Here is a 17,830-nt window from a genome sequence, read left to right as displayed (position 1 = left end):
AACACACAATTTTCAATACTGGATGATGATGCTTGAGAGAAGCCAAAATCTTGAATTAATTAAAATTTGATTGTGATTATGGGAAGTTTGTGTTAGCACTCGGTGGCATTTTCAGCCAGTGTGTGCTTTACTAGTGCTGTGTGTTACTAGTGACTGACGGAAAATGTGTCACACTGCAGACAAACTAAAGCGTGATTTTCTTTAAGTTGATCCAGATGAAGAATCTCATTCAAATCATTACATAATTTAGATCCACACTGACGGATGTTTAGGCCACATTTCATTGTGAAAAATCCTGATGCACGCATACACCGTAAGCATAAAAGTATCTGGTCACACCTGTTAAGTATTAAATTAAGGTCAATGAAGGACAATCTTAACTCTTCATCATATCAAGACACGTCCAACTTTGTGTCAACAGTTTGAGGGAAGGACATGGCTTGACAAGTTTGGTGTGGAAGTCCTGACCTCAACCCCATCGAGCACCTTTGGTATGAACTGGAACAGATTGTGAGCCAGGTCTTCTCGTCCTGCATCAGTGCCTGACTTCATCAATGCTGCTACAGAACGAACAGACACAAATTCACATAGAAACACAGAAGTACTGTATACGCCATCACAGTTCCTGTTGGTGTCATGGTCAGGCGTCACTATATCGCATGTGTGATCATGCCAGTAACCTCAGTACTGTGGCTTTTACACGGGCAGATTCATCAACCTCTCACTGCTACACAACCAGGAAGCACATTAGTGACCTCAAGTGGACACAATAAGAACTGCAGCAGACAAGAAAACACTGACATCAGACAACATGTTTGTAAATAACTATAATTCATCATGGTTTACATTGTTCCCGTTTACATTTGTGTTGCTGTAGAGTGAAAAGGCCTGTGACAGTAGTTTCAACATTTGGCACGGCTTCAGAAAAACAGTCACGAAGTGTGAGGAGAACTCAGAGGAAAAACTAATCATGGAACCCAGTGTTTGCACTCAACTCCACATCACTGCGTGTCATTTTTAATGGAATGATATTTAAAATAATTGCCCTTTTTGTTTTGTTTACACAGCTTAATAAAGAACCATCAAGGAAATACAAAAAAGGAATGTTTGCAAATATAAAACGGAGCCCTTCCTACCAAAAATAACTCATTTAAGTCCAGACTAAATCTGAAATACAGTCAAGTCAGATTTAAAAAAATACTGTGATGACATTTGTTTGATTGTTGATTAAGAACATTTCACTTTCACGACAACTATGCTCTGGCACATTATTTAACGTAGTAAAAAGCAAACGTTTGTCCCCCATACGTTAACAAAATGGTTCAATAGCAAAGATCTAAGATACGAAATCCAACCGACAAAGCAAAATTAATAGGTTCCCGACAAAAATGACAAATCTTTGAGATTATATAAAGAGATAAACTTATATAAAAACTAGTATCTGAATTTAGAAACCCCCCCATACACCACACACACATACACAAGTCATTAGGATTGTATACAGCATTTAAGAAGAAGAAATATCTGATACATGTGAAGTGAATGTGTGACATAATGACCGTAAACTCTTTGTTTTCAGATTTTTCAGCTTCTTAAATGTGAGTAACAAAGAAAACATTAAAACTGAATCATGTTGGTTTGTGGACATAGGAACATCATCATTTCCAGATTTGGTAAACACAAGAAGCACTCGATCAATCAAGAAAATAATCTTTAGTTGCAGCCCTACAACGGAGCAACCCCCTCTTAATCCTACATGATCTGCCTAAAACACAAACATAGGCTCACAACAGACTATAAAACAACATCTTCAGGTCTTTGTGGACATAAACGATGTCCATGAGTGTTTGCATACACAGCAGAACAGGGACGGATGTCAACATCAGGTCTAAACAACAGCATCTCAGTCTGATCTGCAAAACTTCTGTCTGTCCTTTCACTAAACTTAGATTTGTTCATCACTTCATTAAAACTCGTGAGACCAACGTTATCTCACACTGTACTAAATGAATAATGTGTATGGGTTATTGTGCGATTGTCATCTGTAAGTTTAAGTGCTTGTTTTTCTTTAATTGAACGTCTGCTGCCTGGTTATCTTTCATCACATTTTCTGGCAGTGCATTATCCGTGTTATCTTCAGTCTAAAAGTAATTACGCTCACGAGAACGATTCGTCACACAATCTTTGGGATTATCCATGTTTTGAATTCGGGACGATGATGATGATGGCGTCACATGAACGTTAACAGTGACATCAACGTTTGAAACACGAGCTCTTGAGTTAACACGTACATCAAATGACCGTGGAAGTGCAAAAAATGTGCAAATCTCCTGGCTAGAAAAGATTCACCTGATCCCAGACAACTCAAGGATTTCACGAGCGAGGGTCACGGGGTCACGAGAGAAAAACAAGGATTTCACATTAGTGACAGAACAGTGATTGAACTGTGGAAGCTTTTAAACACACGCTGCTATAACGGCACATGGGAGGGTTCATACAGTGAGAGCACTTTTTAAAATATGGAACCTCGTGTGGATTCATCCATTCATTCATTCATTCATTTAGGTTTAGACAGACATTTTACAAACTCACTTCATTGCTGAGTCTTTGCTATACGAGTGCAAACCATTAAACCACAGAGAGAATGAAACCTGAAGCCGCTTTCAGACAGGATTCTCCTACAAGAATTCTACCTCTACTGGAATTTCCATTTAATGTCCAAGAGTGCTGCGTTTCAGAGTGAAAGGGTGAGTGTCCTGCTTCTAGGATGAACAAGCAATGGATCATGCAGGGAATCTCCAGAGATTCTCCTGAGAACATTTGCATTCACACAAAAAGCCCCAGCGGACAATCTCTGGAGTTAAGTGCACGTCTGAAAGTGGTTTAAGTGATTTTGTTTTTTGGATAACTGATTTAAAAAGCTTTCAGGTGGTCTGACGGTTTGTGTTGAGCAGACTCAACATCTCCAGAACTCAGCAATGAAGCTTGTGAATGACCAGCTTGTAAAATGAACCACCACCACCACCACGTACCATCCCAGACCACAAGCAAAATCTACTCCGTACCCAGCCCCGAACCCCAGTGTAGAAAAATAAAAAGAAAAAAAACTGTGAGAACTCTGCTGCTATTTGTTCACCATTTAACACATTTAACGAGTCACAGTGGATAGAAGACAAGTTACGGAATGAATGAAGTCAATGAAATATAACTCAGACGCACAAGTGCATTCATCAGAAGTCTACACAATTACTCAGGAGGTAAGTCGAAGCTCCTGAGTAACTTTAGCTACAGTTGAGATTTAAGAGCCAAACACTGCAGGTACAGATGGTGGCTGTGTGTGTGTGTGTGTGTGTGTGTGTTTATCCCTTCAGGTATAACAGGATTGAGGAAGGCAGAATGGGCTTAATCCTTTCATATACCTCACAGTTTAAAGAGGGCACTGTCATTTTTGTTTTTTTAACTCTACTAGATCAGATTTTCCTTCTGTGGAACGTAATCCGTTGACCCCTGTGGGTCAGCACCCCCCACTGTGCCAGCACAGTGGCCACAGAGTGGATATTTGGGTAACAAAAATGAGCTCTTTGAAATTGCAGACACAAAGACTTGTCCATAAATTTAGCTCAGCTTTAGTTGCATACTGATGTTTGAAGGCATTACTGAGCTATAGAGATACAAATATACAAATGAATCACTGAATTTTGTTTTTCCTGCTGATTTTCTTTTCCGTTATGTATTATAGACTATTGGTGAAAAATGTACGGGACTTTGGGTCGACTCAGAACACTGTCTGACAGACACCGGGCATTCAAACACACTCTGTCATTAGTGCAGCACAGAGAGTGAAAACGTCCTGAGATGAGAGAGAAAGGTGGTCATTTAAAAGCCAACTTCAGGTCATTGAAAGCAGCTCGTCTCTGTTTCTGCTCCTCGGCCTGCTTCTTCTTTTCCTCCTGCTCCTGACGGATCTCTGCCTCAAACTTATTGGACTCATTGATGGCCTTGACCTGAACAACGGGAAAACACAGAGTGTGTGAGTGAGAGAGAGAGAGAGAGAGAGAGAGAGGAGTGGAAACATCAGCTCAAACATCACTATAACGTCCAAAACCCCGGCCTCGCCCATCTGACTCAGATCAGGTGTCTTCCCCTGAGGACCACTCTCTTCAAACATGTTCTACAAGACATTGTGGAGTGTGGTGTCAATATGTTCCCATGGTTTAAATTAACATTACCTCAGTAGTTGTAAAATGACTTAGCTTCAGGCTCAGGTTAGGGAAGACACAGAAATCAGAAAGTCGGGTTTGACTCAGAACTGAGCTGCACACAAGCTCACAATTATCCAGAATGGAACAATTCAAGATTAACTCTTTTTCCTGTTCAAGCATAAATTATAAGAACTCGTGCTGTCAAACGATTAAAATATTTAATCACATTAATGTCATAGTTAACTCGCATTTTTATCTATTCTAAATGTCCCTTGATTTCTTTTGGTCCCATTATCTTTTCTCATTTTAATGCTCTTATCAACATAGGAAAGGGGATCGACTTGCTTTATTGAGACAATATCTCTGTCTCCCTGCATATTTTGAGTTATTCCTCTTATTGTGAGTGCCGCACAATAACAAGAGAGGCTGTGTATAAAGTGCTGTTAACGTTAATCTCACAATACCAAGAGTCCCAATTCTTAAATGTGCCTTAAACATTGTTATTTTGTTTTTATTTTTTAATGGTCACTGTTGGTAAAATAAATAATGTTGCTTAGTGACGTTTAGATAGAAATTATAAAAAGCAGCCTTCAGCCTTCAGCCTCACAGCGGGAGTCTCTGGTGGACAAAGAGCTCTGTGTTTGTGTACAACATGACTCGACGTGTTTATCTAACATGTAAGTTTGATACCAGAGTGTTTCCATTCATATTTAGTACAAACACTCGACCGTGTTTGTACTAAATATGAATGTGGCGCTCTCTTTGTTTGTCCCAACAACAACGTGTCTGTGTGTCTGTGTGTGTCGCAGTGGAGGGCAGAGCAGGACAGATGAAAATGAGACATTAAAATATGACCAATTACATCATCACAGGCGAAAATGAAATACAAACCACTATGAAGCGGTCCCAGATAAAGTCCTGCTACAGTCTACAGCTGAACTACATGAAGGACCTGCTCACTCTTCAGTCTTCAGTCGCTTGCATGTGGGAGAACTCGGCAGCAGGAGTGAAAGTTCAGGGAGAGGTGACCAGGGTGTTTGCTGATCTCCTATGCCCAGATTACCTCCAATCCAATACTTGAGCTCGAGATGAGGACATCCCTACTCTCAGTAATATCCATTATGAAGCTGGTAATATCACTGGTACAGACGAGTCAGTCTGAAAACTATTCTCACTATAACGCTGGGTCATTATATTTGAGTCTAGATTTTTTTTTCCTCCATAACCAGAGTCCGGGGCCCACATGCTGGATTGGGTGTGGATGAATGGCTTAATCTGTGTGACTTTGTGGGCGTGTATGTGATAAGAAACATACTTTGGCTTCAAAGAAGGTCTTGGCTCCTTTAACTCCCTCTGTGGAGACGTCGATTTCAGAGAGGCGAGCGAGGACACAGAGGCCGCTGTCTTCTGCCAGCTCTCCTGCTGCCGCTTTTCTGAAAATCAGCAGGAACTGAAGGGTACAGGAAGAGAACAGGCACACGAGTGTAAGAAACAGACCAATATAACCTCCTTCCTGAATAACTCTAATCTGGTTTTCTTCATTTACCTCTCTGAAATTGAGTTTGTTGTCCAGGTCCTCGTCTACTTCCTTGATCATGTTCTTCAAACCGAGGTGTGTCTGCGGAGCACCGAGCTTCTCCATCATCAGTTTCAGCTCCATCAGGTCAATGAAGTTGTCTTTCCCAGCATCATACCTTCACAGGGAAAAGAGTGAAAATACAGCCGTCACTGCTTGGCTTCAGACTTCAATCTGACCTCATTTCCTGTATTCTATGGGAGGAACTGTTCCTTTAAGAGATGTCGTGAAAAGGCTATTTTTTCTGACTGGCCTAACATCCTGTGAAGGGGTAGTGCACTCAAATAGCTTAAGATGACAATCACACAATTATGACCATTATCTTCTCATGCTCCCACAGTCCTGTTAAACATCGACCTCACCGCGTACGAGTACCAGGAGTTATCTCGTAACCTGTAAATGTCATCTCAGCTGCTCACTGTTTGACTCAGATTCAAATCTATTTTGAGAAATGTATTTTTGTAAAAGGTTTATGCAGAAAATATAGACAGATGGGGGTTTGAGTTCACAGGACAGAACAAGAACTCTCCCTTTTCTGTCCTCATGGAGACCAAAACCTGGTCCTAATGTGGAGAAGACCCTCATCTTTGAAGGAACTGGTTAAGTTTAGGGCTTACGTTTGAGTTGTGCTTAGGTGAACTGCTTGTGATTAAGGTTGGGTACAACACCATCCAAATGAGTCACTGCATGTCCTTAAAAGGACAGCTGCATGTGTGTGTGTGTGTGTGTGTGTATTCACAGCACCACAGAGGTGTGTACCATCAATAACAATAAGTCACTTCACTTCTCTAAACCCTGAATAAGTCAAATTGCAGAACTAGTCTGAACTTCACATTAGATTGAGTACTGCAGCTGAATGTGTCTTCTCGTTTTTAAACTTCAATTATTGGATTGAATGCATACTGTTGTTGTGTGAATAGAAGGTACTAGTACAGCATTACCCTCATAGACCATCTGAGACCAACCAGGAAATAAGAATATATGGTACTACCACCTAGTTGCAGAAAGAACTGTGTGGATCACAGTCTATGGGAAAATTAGGCTCTACTTCTCACTTGATTTATAGCATCATTAAACATGTTCCTAAAAAGGTTAATGGTATCAATCCCAAGTTCCAGGTCTTCTGCAATATAAGATGATGTCAATTTTGTAAACTGTCCTCATTTAGGGGAAAGAGACAATAATGTATGGCAGATATGAGTGGACACCAAGGTGACGGACAGCTTCTGTTGCCAAACAGGGGCCGGGCTGTGAGTGACACCTCTGACTTTCCAGTTGCAAAATGTGGTGTCAACCATAACTGCAATTCCAGGAAGCTTCAAAGGGGAAATTCAGATTTGTCTTATGGGTGACATCAGGACTTAGTTGTCACTCAGTTAGACTGCAGTAATCACATACAGTCCATTCAGTTTACTCCGGGACACACTTCACTGCAGCTTTTCAGATTCTTAAGATTTCAATTAATGATAAAATACTCAAACTATACTCTGATTGGGGTCGAACCTTCAAACTGGGCCTTAAAGAAAATGGGTGTAAGTACGTAGCTCGTTTAAAATGCCTGAACAGGCCTGAACATGACAGGAAGCTGAAGAATCTGAGCATCACCCAAGAAAAAGAGCCCGAATTCACAGACGTGCAAAAACAAAACACTTTGAGTCAGTGTTCCCTCCTCAGGGAGGAAAACGTGTCAGCACTAAAAGCCAGGAAGAGCAGAAGGAACAGAGGACAGAAGATAAGGCTTATAAAATAAATTAAATAACAATTGCAGCAATATAAATTGAATTAATATAATGTATACGCAGTTTGCAAACAAACATTTTAAGATAAAACACATAATCACTTTAAATACTTGTGTGAAAGCTTTTCTAACCATAAATAAGTTAAAAACCACAATTAAGTGGGTCAACTTTCACAAGTCACAAGCACAAACCATAAATACTTTTGACGTTTATCATAATCACTGACCATCCAAACCTATACAACAATACTACCAAACAATCTTTGTGGTTTTTAAATATTATTGTGTATGTGTAAAACACTAGTTTGTACCAGCATGTTTTTAAAAACATGTTGTGCAAACACAGCTTAACTTAATTTGACACGGTCAGCTTCACAAAACAGAAGCACTGTGGTGTATTTAACAAATACACCACCGTCCACTTCATCCTAGAAGTGACAGCAAAGACTGCATGGGTCTTAAAAAGAAGATGACTAACTGGCAACATCCTGCATGATGCTCACTCTCACTCTGAATCATCACTCCGCCATTAAAATACCAGAGTGAGTTGAGGAAGTTGACAAATGGTTCCTTTCAAAGACAGTGACCCTAATCAACTCGAGTATCACTTCCGCAGCACTGCAGGACCGACCTGTTGATCCTCATTACTTTACTAATGTAACACAATTCACCATAAACACATAAAAATCACTGAATTATTACTATAGTTTATAGATTAATTACTACTATACTATAGACCAGCTCTACAGGTTCTTGGTCAAACCTAGTATGCAAGTACTTTTTACTACTTTAAAAAAAAAAGAGAAGTAAAATGTGGGCCTAAGATAAAAGTTAGTTTAATTATCTTAAAATGATGGATAATAACTCAGATTACAGACCACACCCTGCAGGAACATTAGCACAGCAGGTGTGAGGACAAATGTCAAAATGTCATTATACTGAAAATGATAATAAAGGTCAAAAATTCACACCCAACTCCAGGAAGCAAGGATTTTTGGATTTCTAAGAAATCTGAAAGGTCAACGTACATCAGCTGTACTTGTTGGACAATGCCTGCTGTCAGTCCACTGTTGTCCACTCATACAGGCTGGGATTGATTACTGGTTTTCTTCTTAATTGTCACATAATGTATCATAAATAAGAAGAAGAATCTACATTAACCTGCTGGTTTGGCTAATTTCCTTTCTTCCTCAAACTAATGTGCATCTCTCAAATGGGAGGTTTGTGTCTGCAAATGTATATATTGCATATGAGAATTAGTAAACTAAATGACACATGAAACAACTGGTCAAAACAATACATTTAGTCAAATTCACTTTTGGATGAAAGGCTTCTGAGAACAAAAACTGTGTGAAGTTGAAGTGATAATCTGCCAGTTAATGCAATAATAGATGACCAATGGCAAATAGTCAAAGAGTCAAAAATCTGCAGGACTGTTCTCCCATAATGATGAATCATTCTACAGTGTTTTTATACATAAATCAGGTCCTGCAAGTAAATGAAAGCTGTATCTCACTTCCTTGTCATTGTATTGCACAATGTCCCCACCCTGCAATCAGTCAAGCTGCAGAAATGCACTGTTGGACTATAAATACTCATTCTTTTCTTTACCATAAAGTCACATTTTCCCTTATTACACTTATTGACTCATAAAGCATGGTGAGGTCTTTGCTGCTCCTGTACGGTCTTTAAGGTTTTTTCTTATAAGATTATAAAAATGACACTGTCCCACTAATCTTCCTGTTTACTTCCAGCCATTGTTTTTCTATGTTTGTACTACATTTCTAACAACTACTAGTGAACAGATGATGTGCCTATATAATTATATAACTATACAATGCATGTTTTATTAAAGCAGTGACCTACATTAAGCAACAAGCCTACTCTACTTCCTTATATGAGCAATCTTGCTTCTCCACACTCTCCTCAGATCACATGGCCTGAAGCAGCAGCAGCAGCAGCAGGAGTAGTAGGAGGAGGAGAAGGAGGAGAAGGAGGAGAAGGAGGAGGGTCAGTGTCAGTGTCAGTGTGAACTTACTCACATTTTGAACATCTTCTCCATGTCTTTGATCTGTTTTCGGGAGAACTCCTTAAACTCAGTGTACGGGTTGCACACCTTCAAGCTGGGCTGGCACGGCTCACCCACGCCCTCGTTTAACGCCCCTCTTCGCGCCAGCTTAGCCCCCAGCTCCGAGTCTGCGTTGGCCGCGCTCTCCTTCTCCTCGCTCTCGCCCTGTGGTCCGGGCTCGTCCACGTCCACGGCCACGGGCGCCTCCGCTCCCTCTTCAATCAGAAGCCGGCGGCCGAGTTTCTGGGACAGCTCGTCTGAGGCCATTTTTCCCGTCTCGAGACGCGCGGTGTGGGGCTAATTTAAGAGTTCAGTTGTGTTTCCTTCGCTGCTGTCCACAGACGCTGTGTTCGTGAAATAGTAGCCGACACAAACACACAGTGTTAATGTTGTCCCACGCTCAGATTTATCAGCACGGACTCAGACTTGTGCTCTGATAAACGTCTCCACACAGGATGTTGTGTATCGGCTCATTAGCTACGTTGCACTCATCAGACGTCTCGCGCTGCCGCGCCCCGCCTTTTAAAAAGACAGGCACCTCCTAAGCCCCGCCCCCAGCATGTCTACTGCTCTCCGTTACAAGTGGAGATTTTTGTTTACAGGTGCATCTTAGCAGAAAATGACTTTGGTAGAAGTTGAAGTCACGTTTTATAATATAACTTAAGTAAAAGTCTTAAAGTATATGATATTTTCTGTACTTAAGTATGAAAAGTAATTTTCTGATATAAAATGTACTTGAAGTAGAAGTATTAAAAAAAGTGAATAGTAAGTATTGAGCCATGGTAGCTCAGTGGTAGGCCGAGTTGCTTTACAACTGGAAGGTCGTGGATTCAATTGAGTGCTTTCTTCTTTTCAATAAAAGAAAATTAATTTATTAATTATGCAATATCCCCCAAAAGACTAACAGATGACTCCACTGATCCCTCTCTTCTCTTCAGGAAGCTACAGTAGTCGTCACATACCAGAACCAATGTTGTTTGTCTTTATTTGTGTAGTTATGTTTCACTTCAAAATATGAAAACACCTAGTTTGTCAGTTCTGGGTGCTGTGGAAACATGGTAGTGCAAGATGGCGGTCTCTGTAAAGCAAGGCCCATGCTTGAAGTACAATTAACAGTCTAAATCTAATAGTTGAATGAATGAATGAATATTTAACTTTGGCCAATAAACCCCAAATGTTGCTCAATGGACCTTTAAAACACAAAACCACTGTTTCATAAAGAAATATATTTATTAACCACATCACAAAAACCTAAAGGAAAGTGATCCGTTTATAAACTTCAGTTCCGATCTGGCATCACAAATGTTCTGCTCTAAGTTCTGATGATGGACTTAAAATGCATCTGCAGTTCCCGTCACAAAGACCACATTCAGCAGCGGTGGTTTGGGGACGTATGTGGCCACATTCTTTAGCATGTGTGGACACACACGTTAATGATCGCCTCCTCAGCTGATGCCCTCTGACCTGCTGCTGTGGTTTCACAATGCACTTACACTATAGTATTTTTAGAGTGCATGTTACAGGAGTGTGAACTGATTCACTCAGGTTCTGCTGAGTCTTTTCTCTCCCACAAGTGCTACACACACACATTTGTGCAGTCAGGCTGTTTAAAGACTGTAGGCCCTGGGGTTTACTGATGCAGCAGACGGCTACAGCTGCAGTCAGCAACATAACAATCTAGGTGTCAGAGATTTAGGAGGGAGGCCATGGAAAGGGTCATTCTCAGTTTTAGGGGAGAACTGCTGTGTCGGAGGAGTGATACTGTAGTTTAGTTGAGGCAAAGTCTCAAAGGAAGCCTGATCCACATCTCTGACCTCTTCAGAGGGAGGGAACAGGCAGCCATTCAGCTCGTCAAAGACATGACACAGATCATACATTCCAAGACTCACTCCCACAGACAAGAACAGACAATACAAACAGCCAACGCTGGAGCATTAACAAGCTAACAAGCTGTCATCCACTGCAGAACAAGCAGGCTGAGGGCAGGAACCGAAGCCACAGCAGTGAATCTCAGCTGAATTGTTCCCTGGGGACAAAATAAGTTCTTTGAAATTGATTGAATTCACCTCTGAAATATGCAAAAAAAAAATAATCAGCCTTGTATAAAGTACGTAAACGTAATCTTCTGGAGTTAGACGTAAGGATTGAGCCATGCTCAGTGGTAGGGTGGGTTGTCTTTCAACTGGAAGGTTGTGGGTTCAGTTCCTGGCCCTGCTAGTCTATGTGTGTCTTTGAGCAAGACACTTAAACCCATGTTGAAGTGTGTGAATGGTTATGAGAGATGAATGGCAAACCTCTAATGTAAAACAGTTCACATCAAGACTAAAAAAGCTCTACATAAATACAGACCATTACCTACTCTTCTTCTTCTGCTTTTATTTTGTAGTAACGAGTAACAAAGATAGTTAGAGGAAATGTAGTGGAGTACAAGTAAAAGTTGATAGAAATATCAATAACAAAGTACAGAGACGTGAATGAAGTACAGTAACAAAGTATTTGTACTTAATTACATTGCAACACTGGGTATGATGACTAAATGTTTATATTGTATATACAAAAGCAAGAGAAATGTGAGAAAATAATATTTGACGTGAAATTGTGAAGGTTCAGATCATAATTTGACTTCATGAGCTGATTAGACCAAATCACACACACCAGTGACCAGGTCCTGTTTTCAAAACATGGACCTGAGGTTGTGTTTGAATCGCCAAGAAGTTTTCAGCCATTTATGTCAGTGAACTGGCATAAATGAGCCAACAATGCAGATTCCTTCTGCTCTGAAACACTGGGTGAACTCTTTACCCGTGAAGAGCTGCTGAAGAGTCTGAGGAGTTCACCACATCTGCATGTGCTTTGTGGACATGGAAAAAGCCGGTGGCTCGGTCCCACAGGGGAGGTTGATAGAGGGTTACTGTGGGAATTTGTTTGTTGGTTACAGGGCTACTTGTTCCCCCAGGAAATAGGTTTATTATTCTTTGGTTTCTATAGAGTTTGTATCTTGACTTGCATGCAAATGTGTGTGTGTGAAGGCGTCAAAACGGTTGTGGGCAGTTTCTCATGTAGATGCTATGTTGGTTTTTATACAACAAAAGATATTTAATGTGTTCTTACATAGTTATTACATTATATATTATATTATAATATATATGTTATAATATTTCAGTCTCCACTGTATTAATCAATTATTCACAATTCCAAATTTGCCTCTTAGGCTTAAAAGGTGCTGCAATGATAAATGTAATGGTTGTCATATGGTGAGTAACAATAGTAATGTATGCAGGAAGGCACCTGTATATCTAAATAATCCAGTTAATCTATCTAACCTATGCACGATCCTGGATGTTCAGGGTTACATCAAATGATGCAGAATGAGGGAATAGAACCCCAAAACCGTGAATGAAAACTGAGACTCAGCCAGGATGACACAGGAAAACCAAAACAACAAGAAACACAGCAAAGTAGCAAAGAGACTAAATACATTACAGAGGCTGGGATCAGTGAACACAGGTGACAAACGTCAGTCTGGGTCAAACCATCACAGAGGAGGGAAACTAGACAGACAGAGATAACGTCAATTCAGATGTGATCCACAAGGAAGTTAACGACTAAATATAAGAAGGAAGTGATACTAGAAAATAATACACAAGGACAGAAACTATGAAACAGCACAACCAAGACAACAAACTGAAAACAAGTCCAGAGCCAAATCAAAATAGCTCTAAATTCAAAATTCAAAGCAGAAACTCTATGAATCCATGAAAATACAAAAAATTACACAAACAAAGTCCAAACTGAACAAAGTAAATATCTACATGCTGTATAGAGTCAAATCCTACGGATTAAAACAATGTTGTTTGCACTTATGTGTTCACACATGGTCCACACACATTACAGACTTCATCCAGAGCAAATAACTCCTATTTTAGCCTCATTTCATATGCATTTTAGGATTGATTTTTAGGAACTGATTTTAAGATTTTATTGTTTACAGGGAATTCTGCTCAGGACTTGTATCTAACTAAGTCTTCCATCTTCTGGCTCCATGTTCCTGTTGTAACCTGTAAACCTTGTTCTACATTCTGCATGAGATTTTCAGGACTTGTAGTTAACATTGTAAATGGATTTAATTTTATCATGTGTATGAGTACTTAATGTTTCTCTCATTTGAAGCAGTTTTTCTATTATAATCTCCCAATCACTTTTATTTCCATTTGTTGTTACTTGTTCGTTTGTTTGTTTGTTTTTTAGAATAAACCAATACAGTTTAGTATGAATTAGATTTTTGTTTTTGTTTGCTCTCTGTAGTCTGGACCTTGTTGTGATCCAATGGAGAGAAACAAAATGTATCTACTGCCATCCTGTGGCTTTTGTACATTACTACAACATGCAGGCTGAAGACTCAAGTGACCGGTACAGAAGTACTTTTTAATATCATGATTAAATACATGGATTAAAAAACAAATCAGCTTTTAATGACTACCGGCTGGTTTTTTGTTCTTTACTTTTGTTTGTTTTTAATCTATCAAAGGTCAACGTCACAGCATGGAAGCAAAGCTTTAATTTAATGCAGACAGTCAAATTAGTACAAGCACCTCAAGATTTGGAAAGAGCATGGCCATCCAAGATACCTTTGCAAAGATTAAAACTCACTCTGTCATTGATAACTTCATACATCTCACCATAACTGCTGGTAGATACTTAGCCTGATCATTGACTGGTAGGGGGCGCCACTATCACCGATATGACCTGTATGTCTGTGTGTGTTTGTCTGAGGGAGAGAGAGAGAGACAGGGAGAGAGAGAGAGAGAGCACAGCTGCTGTTCAACTCTCATCATCCTGCTGCTGATGTGAAGAAAAACATCATCATCTCTCAGCTCACTCTCTTTCTCATTACACAATACTCTCTGAGATGTCACCATACACACACACACACACACACACACAGGTTTGTGCAGCTGTTCTTCCTGGGACACTGCATCGACATCCTTTCATTTGGACGGCCCAAACAAAGAGTTAACCCTAACCAGTTCATGTCTAACCCTAACTTTAAACTCACCCCAATTCCAATCTTAGCTGTAAAAAAAAATCTTCACCAGCTCCTCAGAAATGAGGATCTGCCTCATTAGGACCAGGTTTTGGTCTCCATGAGGACTACTTGTCCTGTGTTTATGCCAGAAAATGTCCCAAAGAGGTAAGAAATACAAGTACACATATACAGTATACTCACAGAGTACAGTATCTGTGCATTAGGGTTGTTGGGGGCAGGAGGCGTCTCAGCTGTTGGGCTCGTCAAAAGCCTGGGAAAGTGGCATGTCCCCTCCTAATGGTGGCCTTGACTCCTCAGTCTGGGCCCGTTCACTGATTCTCCTCCTTGACTCATGTCTGAGCGAAACCTGACGCCGTGATTCGCCTCATATTTAGGAGATGAGTGTGCTGGGAGAGCAGAGCAGCACCAAAGGACTTAAAACAACCATTTTGATGCAAACATGAGAGCGTTTTATTGGCCAGTGATTCATGAGTAGTAAGTATGTGAGTGAGTGTTAGCTTTTGTGCGCCGCTTGTGTTCCGTGGCCCCGTGATAGAGATTTTCAGAGCTCATAACCGCACAAATGAGTCTGACTCAACACTATGATCCACTGTGATCTGTCACCTGCAGCACGCAGCAAAACACAGTCTGTGTCAGTGTCTGTTTAAGTGTCTGTAGATTTGGTAACAGGTGTTTGAAAACCCTCAGAAAGTGTTGCTTGCTTTTCATTTCCCCTTGATTCTTATGTTTAAAACTGATGCATTAACATGTAGGGACAGTAAAGTACACAGGGGCTGAGTCACCTAAAACATCATGAGTTGCTAGACCAGCAAATTACATGAGTGCAATGTTTGTCAACAAACAGAGGTGATACTTATCGCTGCCAATCACATACCAATCCTGGCCCTTTTGTAGTCAGTATATGCCATAAACTTGCATATCATTGTGTAAGACCTACTCCACTCCTCAGGTGAGTCTGCAGAACTTCTTGAAAGATCAGAACTGTTTTCAGCTTTCACGAAGCTTGGAACCAAATGCACGAGACCAGAAACAGGAGAAGGTTTGAAAGAGCTTTATTAACTCTTTAATTCAACAAACAAAAGGTGAGCTGGACAGCTCTTAAAAAGGCTAATCGCTACGCTAAACTAGTTGCACTGGCAAGTGAAAGTGGGAGAAGGGAGTATATGTAGGGAGTGAGGGTAATGAGCAACAGGTGGAAACAATCAGGACACAGGACAAGACAGACAAGGTGCTCACAGGAAGTAGATAAACCCCTTACCAAAATAAAACAGGAAGTGACACTGAACTAAAACTCACTAACACAAAATAAAACAGGAAGTGACCCTAAACTAAAACTAACTAACACAAAATAAAACAGGAAGTGACCCTAAACTAAAACTAACTAACACAAAATAAAACAGGTAGTGACCCTAAACTAAAACTAACACAAAATAAAACAGGAAGTGACCCTAAACAAAACTCACTGAAGTGACCCTAAGTAAAACTAACTAACACAAAATAAAACAGGAAGTGACCGTAAACTAAAACTAACTAACACAAAATAAAAAAGGAAGGGACCCTAAACTAAAACTACCTAACACAAAATGAAACAGGAAGTGACACTAAACTAAAACTAACTAACACAAAATGAAACAGGAAGTGACCCCAAACTAAAACTAACTAACAGAAAATAAAACAGGAAGTGACTCTGAACTGAAACTAACTAACATAACTGACGGTGCATGACAGTAGCATATTCCAAACTAGTTCTTATCGTCCCTTTTTACTAGAGTAGCTGTTATGTTTCGCCTTCTGTCCGTGAGTCCTGACGTAAAAGGTGTTACTCTGGCGTTGTAGTTGTTAGACTTAATCAGCATTGCATAAAAACTCACGTGACTGTTTAAAATGAAGGGACATTTGTTTGAATTTAAAAGTTACAGTTTTGGTCCTGAAGTCCTGCTCTTGTGTTGCTGCACAGCATTACATTACATTACATTACACCACACGGGGCACCGGTCTTAACCACTGATCCCCCCCACAGCAATACTATTTATTTTCCTGTGTGGTGGCACTGTCTTCATACAGTTTCATGTGTTTTTGTTATGCTTTGTTAATGTGCTCATTATAATGCCGCTCACACAGCCAATTCTCGCACCTTCACCTCTTTCAAATACAGGTGGAGTTTACACATAGCGGCAGTAGCATGCACTGTGTCACTGAAAGTTGCTCGCTGATGTGATATTTCAGACGTCAGTCTGCATCCTCGGTATTCGAGGATTTGACACTCTCTTGTTTCAGCTTTCATTGAAATATTGCGGCTGTAGAATGATGTAATTTTGCACGGTACATTTCAGAAACCCAGAGTGGAGCGTCTGCACGGGGTCATCACTGTAGATGGGGGTGAAAAAAATTTGCATGGGCATTGTTTTCTCCACTGTCTCCTCTCATGTTCTATAAACCCCCTAAATTAATCTTTTCCTTTTTTTTTTTTCTTTTTTTTTGAAATTTAGTCACCTCACCCTGGTAATCCTGTTTCTGGAAATCTCTCACAGGCCACTGCTGTGAGGGAGTGATTATCATAAAGGCTTGTGATCTTCAAAAATTAAATTTACCTCCCAGGTCTGGAGTTTTTTCATCCCAGCTGGATACGGTGGATACCTCTGGTGGAGCCACAATGGAGGGTGGGGTTGCACCATCTCTGATATAAGGCTTTTGTAATCCTGAGCACTGGTGTACATGAAATCCTGCTGTAATTGCCTTTTTTCCCCAAAGGCAGGTCAGTTAGAGCTGAGGTATTCACCGTTCTCAAAGCAGCTCACAAGGACAATGGAGGGGATTTATTATATGCAGATACATGCTGAATATCTTTAGTGCAGGTGATTTACAAAAAGTCTCAGTGTGTATCTTGTGACAGCGCTCGCTGAGCACCAGAGACAAAAGTTCAGCATTAACGTCAGGATGATGTGAGAGTGGAAAAAGGCTGCAGAGGACAAACAAGCAGGAGGAGAAAACTTTGGTATAAGTGAGGTTTTTGGGTTTCATTTGATGCTGAAAACAAAGACACAAATCCATGAATTTTCAAATTTACAAAATAGTAAAGCACATTATTATTGATAAGATGTGAAATTATACTTATTCTCTTGCATTCCTGAAACAGAAACTTTAGTTTTATTGGTTGATTTCATTCATGACTTGATGTGACGCTCAAATTTATATATAA

The 17,830-nt window shown here is 40.2% G+C and overlaps 1 protein-coding gene across 1 annotated transcript; it reads right to left on the bottom strand.

Moving 5' to 3' along the window:
* Positions 1 to 812: 812 nt before the first annotated feature.
* Positions 813 to 10,083, bottom strand: efhd2 (EF-hand domain family, member D2). The gene is made up of 4 exons (XM_044038929.1): positions 9,559 to 10,083; positions 5,749 to 5,896; positions 5,518 to 5,652; positions 813 to 4,004 (listed from the first exon to the last, which is right to left on the bottom strand). Exons 1-4 carry the CDS (start codon positions 9,849 to 9,851, stop codon positions 3,873 to 3,875), a joined length of 708 nt encoding a protein of 235 aa, XP_043894864.1. The 5' UTR covers positions 9,852 to 10,083; the 3' UTR covers positions 813 to 3,872.
* Between the last annotated feature and the right edge of the window lie 7,747 nt (positions 10,084 to 17,830).

Source organism: Solea senegalensis, linkage group LG11 (genome assembly GCF_019176455.1).
Source record: "Solea senegalensis isolate Sse05_10M linkage group LG11, IFAPA_SoseM_1, whole genome shotgun sequence".
Classification (NCBI taxonomy): Eukaryota; Metazoa; Chordata; class Actinopteri; order Pleuronectiformes; family Soleidae; genus Solea; species Solea senegalensis.
Note: the sequence above shows the minus strand (reverse complement) of the source record. Positions and strands in the feature narration are given on the sequence as shown.

Excerpts from the sequence above, each read along its gene's own strand:
- efhd2 (XM_044038929.1), bottom strand. The coding sequence starts at position 9,851 with ATGGCCTCAGACGAGCTGTCCCAGAAACTCGGCCGCCGGCTTCTGATT. Across the intron at positions 5,653-5,748 it reads ACAAACTCAATTTCAGAGAG|TTCCTGCTGATTTTCAGAAA; the intron begins GTAAATGAAGAA and ends TGTACCCTTCAG. Across the intron at positions 4,005-5,517 it reads AGACCTTCTTTGAAGCCAAA|GTCAAGGCCATCAATGAGTC; the intron begins GTATGTTTCTTA and ends CCCGTTGTTCAG.